The sequence below is a fragment of the Garra rufa genome, chromosome 10 (assembly GCF_049309525.1).
Source record: "Garra rufa chromosome 10, GarRuf1.0, whole genome shotgun sequence".
NCBI lineage: Eukaryota > Metazoa > Chordata > Actinopteri > Cypriniformes > Cyprinidae > Garra > Garra rufa.
The window spans coordinates 50,715,336-50,728,832 of record NC_133370.1 but is presented as its reverse complement, the minus strand read 5'-3'; the positions used below and the strand labels follow the sequence as shown (position 1 = coordinate 50,728,832).

The 13,497-nt window shown below is 35.2% G+C and overlaps 1 protein-coding gene and 1 long non-coding RNA gene across 2 annotated transcripts; one reads left to right on the top strand and one right to left on the bottom strand.

Moving 5' to 3' along the window:
- Positions 1 to 840: 840 nt before the first annotated feature.
- LOC141343504 (uncharacterized) lies at positions 841 to 7,634 on the top strand. The gene is made up of 2 exons (XM_073848065.1): positions 841 to 925; positions 6,828 to 7,634. Exons 1-2 carry the CDS (start codon positions 859 to 861, stop codon positions 7,526 to 7,528), a joined length of 768 nt encoding a protein of 255 aa, XP_073704166.1. The 5' UTR covers positions 841 to 858; the 3' UTR covers positions 7,529 to 7,634.
- On the bottom strand, positions 2,993 to 5,009 carry LOC141343492 (uncharacterized). Its single transcript, XR_012356766.1, has 3 exons — positions 4,620 to 5,009; positions 4,309 to 4,451; positions 2,993 to 3,388 (listed from the first exon to the last, which is right to left on the bottom strand). It is a non-coding gene; the product is annotated as an uncharacterized lncRNA (long non-coding RNA).
- Positions 7,635 to 13,497: the final 5,863 nt, after the last annotated feature.

Sequence of the window (13,497 nt, the reverse complement as noted above, 5' to 3'; positions counted from 1 at the left end):
GGTTAGAAGACATCCAAACACCATGTGTCCATGTCAAACCCCTAAACGGTTCAGTTCTGTCTGATCTATAGGCTTAATGTTGAAAATTAAGACTTCACTCCTTTGATTGCATATGCCAATGCTGAAATGCTTTTGCAATACTAATACACAAATATTTTCCATGCCAATTCCCAAAAACTGAAAAAGAATGAAAAAAAAAAAAAAATTCACCAACATTCTTTAAAGTGTAAGTTTCCACACTCTTGTAAAGAGTAAAGATTAGTTCATCCAACCCTTTTGTGCATTCAAGAGACCAAAACAACAAGAAGGAGAATATAGAAAGAAAATAAATGTTTATAATGGATAAAGAATTGGGAAAAAAATCAGTTTTGGGCAACTGTGAAAGTTTTTAAATGTAGGTTTTGTAAATTATATTTTTATTACACCATTAGATTTATTTTGTCATTATTCTTTTTTTAAAGAGATAAAAATGGTTCTGATCAACCTTGACATGGCAATAATATTCTCATTATTTTGGCAGTTAAAATTTGGGCTGGTTTTTGTTGAAGTGGGCGGGTTTTGGTGAGCTTTTGGGCTGGAAATCGTTAACCTGATCTGGCAAAACTGGTTATAAATCAGAAATGACAAGGAGTCCTCTTCCCACAATACAAACTCAATGGAGAGAGTTGGATTATTTCCCCGCTGTGGGCGTGGCCTAAATGCGCTCCGCCTCTATGGAGCTTTCGGACAGTTTCCATTCACATGCAGATCTTCAGTAAACCCCTCCCACAACCATCCAATAAACACACAGCAGACATCGGCATCATTCAGATGAAGAAAGGAGCGAGTCCAGGAGTAACAACTGAATCTACTGTAACGATGGAGTTTATTAAAGACGAGAAAGAAACACTCGGAGAGAAAGATGAAGACACTGACGAACAGAGAGGTTAGTATTCATCATAGTGACTTATTATACTGTGTGTCGAACAGTGGAGTGATTTCCACCCTCATCATCATCATCATCATCATCATCAGTAGAGCATAAAGAAGCGCAGATCGTTATCTGAAGCACGTAAAAACGAGAAAGTTCACGTGTAATTTCACTCTGTGACCTCTTCAGTTTGCTCTCTTTGTGTTTTTGGAGACAGCTAGTGGACTGACAAAGATAATGTTAACATTGTGATTGTTGTAAGACCACTGTGCAGATATTCGAGGATAGTTTACATTAGTGCAACTAAGGGCTGCACGATTATGACAAAAATCATAATTGTCGATTATTCCTTCGAAATTGAAATTGCGATTATTAATTACGATTACCATAATTTACATTGATTGATGTTTTAAATAGCTTTAAACTATTGTTTGAAGCAACTGCATGACATAATTTTATATAAAAATAAAAAAAACAAGCTGAAAACACTCTTCCTGAAATACTTTTATTGCTTTTCTCGTTGCTAAAAACGATACATTGGTTTGGTTTCTTTAAATAAAAAAAGTAAAATTTAATTGATAATGCTTTTATCACAGTATACTGTGATAGTATAATATATTATCACGATTTTGCAATTTATTTGCAAAAAAAGTGGTGTCATAATACAGTATAACACGTTTAATAACTATTTTCTTATAACAAAAATATGAACATTTAAATACAATAAAACAATACAGAAAGATCTCCTTAATGCATTCATATTCACAATGAGCAATAGCTACAGAAGTTATTAATCTTTGTTTAAAAAATGCAACTCTTAGTTCATGTTAGCTTAATAAATAACACAATTACAACTTTTGATTTTAACAATTTGTTATTAAATATTGGAATGACCTAGATTAATGAATGTTTCGAAGAATGTTTCATTGGCAGTTTATGTTATGTGTATAGCCTATTAAGTCTAAACATATTTGGCGCTGTGATAAACATCAAAGCAAATACACAACACTTTTCAGAAACTGAAAGCTGTTTTGTTTTCAGGGTTTCCAGGGCAACAGCTGCATTATGTTTAGCGCCATCTGCTGTCAGAGAATGAAACTGCTCTTTCATCCAGAGCGTCTCCCATTACAAATTAATTGTGCATCCCTAGTGCAACTTACCATTTTATATGTGCAATTAATTTAAGAAGAGGGATGGTATGATTTTAATAATAATGTGAATAAGTCTGACCATAAACAGTCTTTATTTAGATAGCACTTTATATAGCAGAGTTTGTGTCAAAGCAGCTTTACAGTGTCAAACAGGAAAATAGTGTGTACAGAAATGCAAGAGAACAATAACAAAGAGTCATTTTTCCAGCTAAAGTCAGTTTATTGATGATTCCGTGGCATCAGTTCAGCTCTATTCCAATAGTCAAGGTGAACTCCTTCAAAAATTAACTGTGGTTTTATTATAGTAAAATTGTAGTAACCATGTTTTTGGCGTATTGTCCTCCATTTTTTATAGCCACGGTTTTACTAAAAGTACCATGGTTAAACTACACTGTAAAAAATTTACTGTAAAATTTACAGCAAGTTACTGGCAACTTTGGTTGCCAGCAATACTGTAAATTTTTACAAGTGCACTGTAAATGATTAACTACAGTTTTACTGTAAAATTTACAGCAAGTTACTGGCAACTTTGGTTGCCAGCAATACTGTAAATTTTTACAAGTGCACTGTAAATGATTAACTACAGTTTTACTGTTAAAATACAGCAATTTTCTGTATATATACTAGCAACGATATATACATTATTTAAAGCTGCTACTGTGAAATTGCAGCAATAGTTTGCAATTTTACAAGTGTACTGGAAATCATTAAATAACGTTTCACTGTAAAAATATTGTACTACTTTAATTTGTATATTCTTTATTTGCAGTATTTATTTTCCAGATTGCTGAATAATAATGACTAGCAATTTAAACAATTTATTAACTGCATAAGCTTTAAACAATATTTAACTGCATAAAGTGTTGTATAGTATGAAACTCAGTGCACCTATTATTTAATAAAAACAAAAATAATAATAATTTGACACATCTTAATCTTGATAAACAGGTCCAATTTTATTTAAAAAATCTCTTATTTATTAACTCTCAAATTTGCATGAAAGAAATGTCATAGAACAGTGTATTCAGTATTATTCTGAATTCCAAAATAAATTGGGCATGAAAATATTTACTTGAAACATATTACGCTGCTAAATATTAAGGTTAACCAATATTTAGCCAAAGTTGAAACCAACATCAAGTTAACCAACATGGTTATAATTAAATGGTTCGAAATACCATAAAGACAGTGATGAATTTTCACAACTTCATGGACAGTCCAACATGGCCAAACAACAAGCCCTCAAGTAAGTCCAAAAAAACTTCTGATCGAAAAAGGAGAACAGTTCAGATCCAGATGCTGTTCCAGCCCAGGATGCAAAGAGTGGCTAAAAAATATATAAAAGAACAAAAAGGGCAATACATTAGATATTTTACAAAACAATGATACAGTCAGACAAAGACAGAGGGATGACAGATACAGTCAAAGGCAGAGAGAGTGATGATTGTTACAGTTAGATCAGTATGATATTAAACAGTAAAACACTAAAATTGTGAAAAATATTACAATTTTTACAAGTTATTACAAGTTTTATATTTTACTATACTTTCAAATATAATTTATTTCTGAGATGCAAAGCTGAATGTTCAGCATCATTACACCAGTGTTGCATGATCTTTCAGAGATCATTCTCATTTATTATCAATATCCTGATTTATTGTCAATGTTATTGTCAATGTTGTCAGTGTATGTTTTGGAGCCTGTGATACTTTTTCAGGATTCTTTGATGAATAAGTTTCAAAGAACAGCAGTTATTTAAAATATACATTTTATCTAAAAATATAAATCTTTACAATCAATTTCAATGTAACATACTATATATAAGTATAATATATAAGATATAAGTAAAAAAAAATCCATAAAAGAATCCTGAAAAAAGTATCACAGGTTAATAAAAATATTAAACAGCACAATTGCTTCTAACATTGATAATAAATCAGCATATACAATAATTTCTAAAGGATCACTAAAGGACACTGGAGTAATTAGAAGACTAGTGTATTGATGCTGAAAATTCAGAAATAAATTACATTTTTAAGTATATTAAAATGGATAAAACATTTTAATAATATTTCACAACATTATAGTTTTTTCTGTATTTTTTATCAATTAAATGCAGCCTTTATGAGCAGAAGATACTTATTTCAAAACATAAAACCTACTGATCACAAACTTTTGAACGCTAGTGTAGATAAAGGATAAAATAACATAATAAAAGGAAAAAGATCTTGGTGTATGTGTACTTACATGTCAGTAATTCTGCTGAAAATCCTTCGCATTGCAAAGAAAACTGGTAACTTGGGTTCACTTCTGCTGGTTTCTTCTGTGTTCTGTCGTTTTAGATGGGTCTTTTCCTTTCAACTTCTTTGTTTTTCTCTCAGGATAAATATCTACAAAACAGTCAGGAAGCAGACAATATGTAATTCACATTAGTTTTAGCTTTTGTACATCTGAATTATTCTCCCTAAAAAAACTCTCTCTACTTGAGTTGAGAAACATATTCTATCATATCTACATGTAAAATGCAGGTACTCAGATTGTTAGAATGCAACTATTACCTTTGTATGAACTCCAAAACTCCGTCTGTCTCCTCTTGATAACGTTAGTCCAGAATATGTAATATGCTGCGAACAGGCCAGACAGGACAATGGGCTGGATTAAGGCATTCTTCAAATCAAAGTTAGCAAAAAGCATTAACGTTACATTCAAACAATAAGCGAATAAGCAAGTTATCAAAGGTGCTAGTACATCTCACTGCTTACGTTAACCACTTTAACAGCACCGTTCAGAGTTTACGTGACACACATCCTCCGTGAGCGGCTGACCGCGAATCGCGAGCCCTAAATACGCGTTTTATTTCGGTGCCCGTGTTAACAGATGGCTGCCTGTGCAAATTTGTTGTACATCATAAAATAATCACGAGAAAGTGTGCTGATCAGCACGACGTCGCCGTGAATCACATCTTTTGACAATGAAGCTTGTAATTCTTAACGTAGGAACCCAGAGATGTTACGCCTATAGCCGATATAAGGCAGGGGAATGTGTGTGTAATCCTTCCGCGACTGCAGTGCCGAATCCCCGCACAAGTCTCTCTCGTGCTCCGCGGACGGAGGATTCGTTAATCTGCGGTTACCGCGAATGTTTATGACACCTTATATTCTTTAATATTCTAATACAGTTACAAATTATGAAAAATAAAACAGAAATAAGACACTTACCACAGTTATGAATCGTTCTTCTTGCTGCTCCCAAATGTCGACCGTTAAAGATAATCCCGCCTCTTTAGATTTGAAATTTACCAGAATGCATTGCGGTTTACAGCAATATGCTGTATTGGCTGTATTATAAGAAATACAACCCGCTGCTGTAAAATATTGCTGTAATTTTTACAGCAATTCGTTACAGTGTATGGTTAGTGTAGCAAAAACATGGTTTAACTATACTGCCTTTCAAAGGCATAGTGCAGTAACTACACCAACACTGAAACTGAGAAACATGCCTTTAAAGTTTTTTACACCAGCTAGTCAAACATGTTGACACTCTCATTTCTCTGAAACGGGACAAAATTGAAGCAGGAGACTTTGCCACAAGACAAAACCGTTCTCACAAAGTCAATGTTAAGCCTTAACTCAATTTTGACCAAATGTGTAGTTACTGCGCTCTGCCTTTGGAGGGCAGTATAGTAACCATGTTGTTTTGGTTTTATTTGTTGTAAAACCATAGTTAACTTTCATGAGGGCAAGGATCCACAGCTCCATCAGAAATGGAGAAAATGTTTTATTTTTTGGAGAAACAGGTTCTCCTCTGGACAAATGAAACCAGCAGTTTAATTCCAGGCTCAGATTGAGCAGAGGACTCGTCTAGTTCTCATCTCACGACCAATTCGTACGTATTTTACGAGATGGCTAATTTGTACAAATTCGTACGACCTCACTCGTACAATCTTGTGTGATTAAAGCATTACAATAATCTAACCTTTATGTCATGAACGCATGAAATAACGTTTCTGCATTTGACAGTGAGAGCATCGATTGTAATTTAGATATATTTTTGAGATCTCCCAAGGGCAACATGTAAAGCATGAAAAGCAACACTCCTGGTAGTATATAATCTCTGTTATCTACTTTGCACATACTCTTTATGTCGTTCCAAACCTGCATACATTTTTTTTCTTCTGTTAAGCATAAAAGAAGACGTTTTGAAGAATGTTGGTAATCAAACGAGTTCTGGTCCCCATTGACCTCCATAGTATTTCTTTTCCCCAAACGATGGAAGTCAACACCTATCAGCATCTGATTACCAACATTCTTCAAAACAACTTCTTTCTGTGTTCAACAGAAGCAACATGAGGGTTAGTAAACGATGGCATAAGTTTTGTTTTTGAGTGAACTGTCCATTTTTAACCTGGAACATTAACATTTCCACCCAAACAAGCACAAGTTAGTTAGAATAGCATTACTGTTTCTCAAACATTTCTGACTTACCCTTATTAGCCATTATTATTATTATAGTGGTTAATTTATCCAGTATTTTGCACTATTTAATGTTGTGGAGATAAAACCAAGAAATGCTGGTTAATGTTTGTTTACTCAAGCTTTTTTGATCTAATTTAGCATATACATGATGATAGAAAATAGAGGATTGAGCTTGGTTTTGTTGTTACATAGGGATCACTTTTATTTATAATTTCACATTAGTGACAATTGAATGGATTGTTTTTTTGTTGAAAAAGTAAATGTAATAATTTAATATTATGTTCCTTTCAGATCTGCTGGAAGTGGGAAGCAAAGAACTGAGTGAAGTTGAAGAAGAAAGTGAAGAAGCAAATGAAAAATCTTCTAAAAAGAACGCGTCACAAAAAAGAAGTGGATCTAGAAAGTGGTGCACCTGTCGTCAGTGTGGGAAGAGTTTCACGTGTAAAGGAAGCCTGAAGGACCACATGAGAATCCACACCGGAGAGAGACCTTTCACATGCAGTTACTGTGGAAATGGGTTTAAACAAAGAGCAAGCCTCACAGAACACATCCGAATCCACACCGGAGAGAAGCCGTTCAAGTGCACTCAGTGTGAGAGGAGTTTCCGACAGAAAGGATCTCTTACGGGACACATGAGAATTCACTCTCAAGACAAGCCTTTCACATGCCAGCAGTGCGGGAAAACTTTTGCACAGATCGGACACTTTAAGATTCACTTAAACAATCACTCCGGTGTGAAGCCGTTCATCTGTCCTCAGTGCGGGAAAGGTTTTAGTACAACTGCGCATCTGAAATCACACGAGATCGTTCACAGTGAAGTGAAGCCGTATCACTGCGCTCCATGCGGGAGGAGCTTCGGCAACATGACTGTTCTTCAGAGACATTTAAAGTCCTTCATACATAATAAATACAGGTGTCTAGAGAGATTCATGCCCCAGAGTGACTCCTCAGGAGTGAATGCGTCATTCACTAAAACACACTTCCTGCAGTGAAGTTCTTACCATGTCAATCGTAGATCAGTGTATTAAATAATAAATACATGTCTATTGCTGTAAACGGATGGTTTAAAATTCAGGATTAACAACGCTTTTAAATGAATAAAATTAATTGTGTACAGTACCATTCAAAAACAAGCTCTGTCTCTTGAATTTTCTTTGATTCAAACCCCTCTGCTTTCCCAACATTCCCAACCTGGGGTCTGGATATAAGAGTTATGATAAATGTTTGATATAATGTTAATGCTCCACAATAGGAATGAAACAGCAGGACTTATTTGAAGTGCACCACACGAACCGTTTATCTGCTTGGCTTAAAATTCAGTGTAAAAAATCCTCGTGACCCCTGCTAATGATGACCGGATGTGTATAAATAGACATAATTAAAATTCCGGAGATGACCCCGTGACCCGGCTAATGATGTCTTTGGGGGTTTTTATGAAGATTAATGATGGTTGAACTCTGACCGGTGAAATTGCGGCAATGAGGGGTCATTTTTGAAGTCTTCAGTAACCACACGGCAATCACATGATAGGATCACATTTCTTCAGTGTGTGAGAAAAGAAATATATATTAAAATATAAACAAGAATAAATACCAATTTATATATATATATATTTAATGGTTTGTCTGGTTATACTTGTTTATATGATTCATCAGAACACAGTTTTGAATGCTTACATGGTTTTATGTGTTGCACTATAATTTTAAATGTGGTTTATGAGGATAGCTTTTGAGCCATTATAATTAAAACACTCACAAACATACTTATTTTTGAGCATTATAATTAAAATACTTACATCCATGCATTTATTTAAAATATGTTAATGTAAATATGAACTGTAATCATTAATATATATATGGATCACCCTTATAAAAAAGCATGACAGTGTGTAAAGAAAACCTATATCTATGAGTATATAAATACTAAACACAGTCATTATAAAACAAACAAATTCAATCAATTAAACTTTAAAGTTAATGGATCACTTTTGAGCCATTTAAATTAAATCACTAACAAACATACAATTATTTAAATTAGGTTAATGTAAATATGAGCTGTAATCATTACATCTATGGACCACCCCTTATACAAATCATTAGTGTGTAAAGAAAACCAATATCTATGTACATAAACCTAACAATGAATAAAATCAGACAATAAAACAAAAGCTTTGAGGTTGATGAAAAAAAGTCTCTTACATTTTCCAGAGGATAAAACACATCTTAATGTTACAAGTATCCTGTATCAAATGGACTGCTCTCAAAATGCACACGAGTTTAGTTAAATTAGATCTAACTTTTGAACAGTGGCGGATGTTCTCTCTCTCTGTCTCACTAGCTCTGTGACTCACTCTCTCTCTCTCTCTCTCTCTCTCTCTCTCTCTCTCCTTCTCTTTCAATCATCCAAGTCTTATTCTCTGTTATATGTAATGAATATAAATAAATAATGTGATCACGCACAATATAAAACAAAAGCATTTACACTAGTTTTAGGTTGTTAAAAATAAAAGTATTGTACATTTTTCCAGGAGCAGGAAAAAGAGATTAAGTAAGATTATAAACACCAAATGTAAAAAAAATTAAAATTAATAAATAAAAAGTTTATATATTTTAACAGGTCAAATGATAAGGGATATTGTGACCCCCGACATGTCTGGACATGTCAAATGTTTTATGGAGGCTTTCCATAGACAAATTCAATACAGTTTACCATTTTTGTTTTGTTTTACGCTATTCGCAGAAAATTTACGTTTCTACATTATAATGAGAAATTATTATATTTATATTTACATTATTGTAATACATTTTATACTGTATTACCCTCTAAACATACCCATCACAGTGATTGCATTTTTATTTTTCATAAACATCAATTACTTTAACGTATAATTTAATAAGTTGCTATGTGCATCAGATATGGGTAATAGTTTGGCACCGGATGCAGCTCCTAATGTTTTGCTCTGTTTAAATGCACAATAGGTATTCTGTGTGGGAGCCTTACATGTGAGTCTTCCAGCAAGAATCCCCATTGACGATGCCTTTGGGGCGTGCATGCTGTGATATTTCCTCACAGAGGATGACTAGCACAGAGGTCATTGTTCAAAATACTGATTCATCAATTAATCTAAAGTGAGAAATTTAGATGAAATGTAAAATCTCAAAGTGTTTGTCATGTAAGTTTATAAACACTAATGTCAAAATAAGTAAAGCAGACTTTTTATTTTAACAGACCAAACCATAAGGATTATTGTGGACCTGGACATGCTTGGACATGTCAATCTGATATCAGCCCCTAAACCTGCCCAATCACAGTAAACTTTCTCTACTTCTCTATTTTTTAATAAACATCATTTTGTATGTTTTTATAAAGTTTTTACTGCGCAAACTGAGCACCTATCCATCACGAAAAAAAAAATCAACATACTACCATGTTTAATAAAATATTGTAAGTAATCTAAATTATCATAGTAGGACTCAAGACATTTCATCCTAAATCACATTACGTTGTTATATCAGCCTAATATCCAAATTATTATACAAATTTGTGATCTAATAAATCCTATAAACATTTCAAGTTAAAAAGCGACTCGATTAAAAGACAAAATCTTTTTGTGTTAAGTAACAAACATGTCACTACAGCAAAACAAATCATTGTTTAACATTTGTATTATTAAGTTTATTGAAGTTATAAAACATCATAGTAACAAATATGTTACTACAGCTAAACAAATCATTCATCATACATTTTAAACAATTATTCAACATTTAATTTTTGAGCTTTTAAAACACAACATTCACTTATTTTAAAGATGATACTAAACAAAATGAGATTATATGTAATGTAGAAATAAACATTTACAATACTTTTAGGTGATCATAAATATAAAACACAGTAACAAACATATTAAACATATACGTCACTTCCTGTTTGTCGTAGCGCATACCTTGAGTTGAAGCTCCGTCGAGTTAAACTATTATTTTCTATTTTTAAATCTAAAAACAATTCTATACACCATAATTTTTGTTTTTCATAACATGTGAATATACACCCTGTTGTGTTTTACAACAAAAACAATCGGAACGCCTTGTTATCATTAGTTTTTATTTGCTTTCCCGAGCCTGCTACTTAGTTAGCTTATAGTGCGTTTAGCACTTGCCAGCGTGGTCGCGGCTAATTTTGCTTACATTGTTTATTCTCTATTCACACACATTTCAACTGTTTACTCACTGTTACTTGCTTTAATGGCGAATTTGTGTCTACCTTTGAGTGCAGGTGAAGACACGTTCGAGCTGCACGCGGTGCGGGTCGAGCTGGAAGCCGTGGAGAAGCAGATCCAGGGGTTGCTCAAACGGCAGTTTGAGTTGCAGGAGAGGAAGACTGCACTCGAATCTGTCCGGGTAAGTATTCAGCACGATACTAACACCCTCATCACCTCTACTCCGTGTGCTTCTCTGCACAGGTCAGGCGCACCCAGGACGCGATCCTCCCGGCTGTCGTTCACTCCGGCGCCGGGACACCACGGACCCTGGGTGCAGCAGCAGCCGAAGACGCGAGCCAGGCCCCGGGCGAGGACCTCTCCCCCTCCGGTCTTCGAGATCTCCACCCGGAACCGCTTCGCTCCCCTCCGCGAGACGGAACACGACGCTGTGATCGTCGGAGACTCCATCGTCCGGTACGTTCGTGCTAACTTAGCTAACGGTAAAGTGCACACTCGCTGTTTCTCTGGTGCTCGCGTTCTCGATGTTTCTTCACAGATACCTGCCATCCTGAAGGACGATGTGAGCGTCGGCGCGATCGTCCTGCACGCGGGGGTGAACGACGTCAGGCTGCGGCAGACGTAGGTCCTGAAGAGGGATTTCAGGAGCCTGATCGAGACGGTACGCAGCACAGCGCCCGCGACGAAGATCATCGTGTCAGGACCGCTTCCCACGTATCGACGTGGACACGAAAGGTTCAGTAGACTTTTTGCTCTAAATGAATGGTTGTTGTCATGGTGTAAAGAACAGAAACTGCTCTTTGTTAATAATTGGAATCTTTTCTGGGAGCGCCCTAGGCTTTACCGCGCTGATGGCCTGCACCCCAGCAGAGTCGGAGCAGAACTGCTGTCGGACAACATCTCCAGGACGCTGCGCTCCATTTGACTAGTAAGCAATTCTTCAAATAGTTGTGATGATGGCTTTTGTCATGCACATTTAAACGATAGTACTGGTGCTGTCCAATCTATAAAGACTGTGTCTGTTCCTCGAATAGTGAGGTCAAAACAAAAATTTAATGCAGGATCTAGAAAAAATCTAATCGTGATTAAACCAGAAAAATGCACAATAAATGAACAAAAACAATTTTTAAAGCTTGGGCTCCTAAATATTAGATCACTCGCACCCAAAGCACTTATTGTAAATGAAATAATCACAGATAATAGTTTTGATGTACTCTGCTTGACTGAAACTTGGCTAAAACCAAATGATTATATTGGTCTGAATGAGTCTACTCCACCAAACTACTGTTATAAGCATGAGCCTCGTCAGATCGGTCGTGGCGGTGGTGTTGCAACAATTTATAGTGATATTTTCAATGTTACTCAGAAAACAGGGTACAGGTTTAATTCATTTGAAGTACTCCTACTTAATGTTACTCTGTCAGATATGCAAAATAAATCTCTCCTATCACTTGCTCTGGCTACTGTGTATAGACCTCCAGGGCCGTATACAGATTTCCTAAAAGAATTTGCAGATTTCCTTTCTGACCTATTGGTTAATTTTGATAAAGCATTAATTGTTGGAGATTTTAACATTCATGTTGATAATACAAATGATGCGTTAGGACTTGCGTTTAATGACCTGTTAAACTCTTTTGGAGTCAAACAAAACGTCACTGGGCCCACTCATCGTTTTAATCATACACTAGATCTAATTATATCGCACGGACTTGATCTTACTGATATAGATATCGTACCTCAAAGTGATGATGTTACCGATCATTTCCTCGTATCGTGCATGCTGCGTATCACTGATGTTAACTATATAGCTCCGCGGAACTGGGCTATATAGCTCTGGGCAGAACTATTGTTCCTGCTACCAAAGATAGATTCGCAAATAACCTGCCTGATTTATCTCAACTGCTCTGTGCACCCATAAATAAACATGAACTAGACAAAATGACTAGTAACATAGGCACTATCTTCTCTAATACATTAGAAGCTGTTGCCCCAATCAAGCTAAAAAAGGTTAGAGAAAAACGTACTGCGCCGTGGTACAACAGTAATACCCATTCTCTCAAAAAAGAAACTCGTAATCTTGAGCGTAAATGGAGAAAAACTAACTTAGAAGTTTTTAAAATTGCATGGAAAAACAGTATGTCCAGCTATAGACGGGCTTTAAAAGCTGCTAGAGCCGAGTACATCCACCAACTCATAGAAAAAAACCAAAACAATCCAAGGTTTTTATTTAGCACAGTGGCTAGATTAACAAATAACCAAACACCTCCTGACCTGAATATTCCTGCACAGTTTAATAGTAATGTCTTTATGAATTTCTTTACTGATAAAATAGACAACATTAGAAATACAATAACAAATATAGTTACTACTGCAACTGATACTTCAACATTAGTCATTACACCGGAAGAAAAACTGCAGTGCTTTACAACTATAGAACAGAAAGAATTAAATAAACTTATCACCACATCTAAACCAACAACATGCCTATTAGATCCTGTACCCACTAAATTACTAAAAGAGTTGTTACCTGTAGCAGAAATACTGCTTCTTAATATTGTTAACTCATCGTTATCTTTAGGTCATGTCCCAAAACCATTCAAACTAGCGGTTATTAAACCTCTTATTAAGAAACCACAGCTAGATCCTAGTGAACTGGCAAATTACAGACCCATTTCTAATCTTCCATTTATGTCTAAAATTCTAGAAAAAGTTGTGTCTGCTCAATTGTGCTCCTTCTTGCAAAAT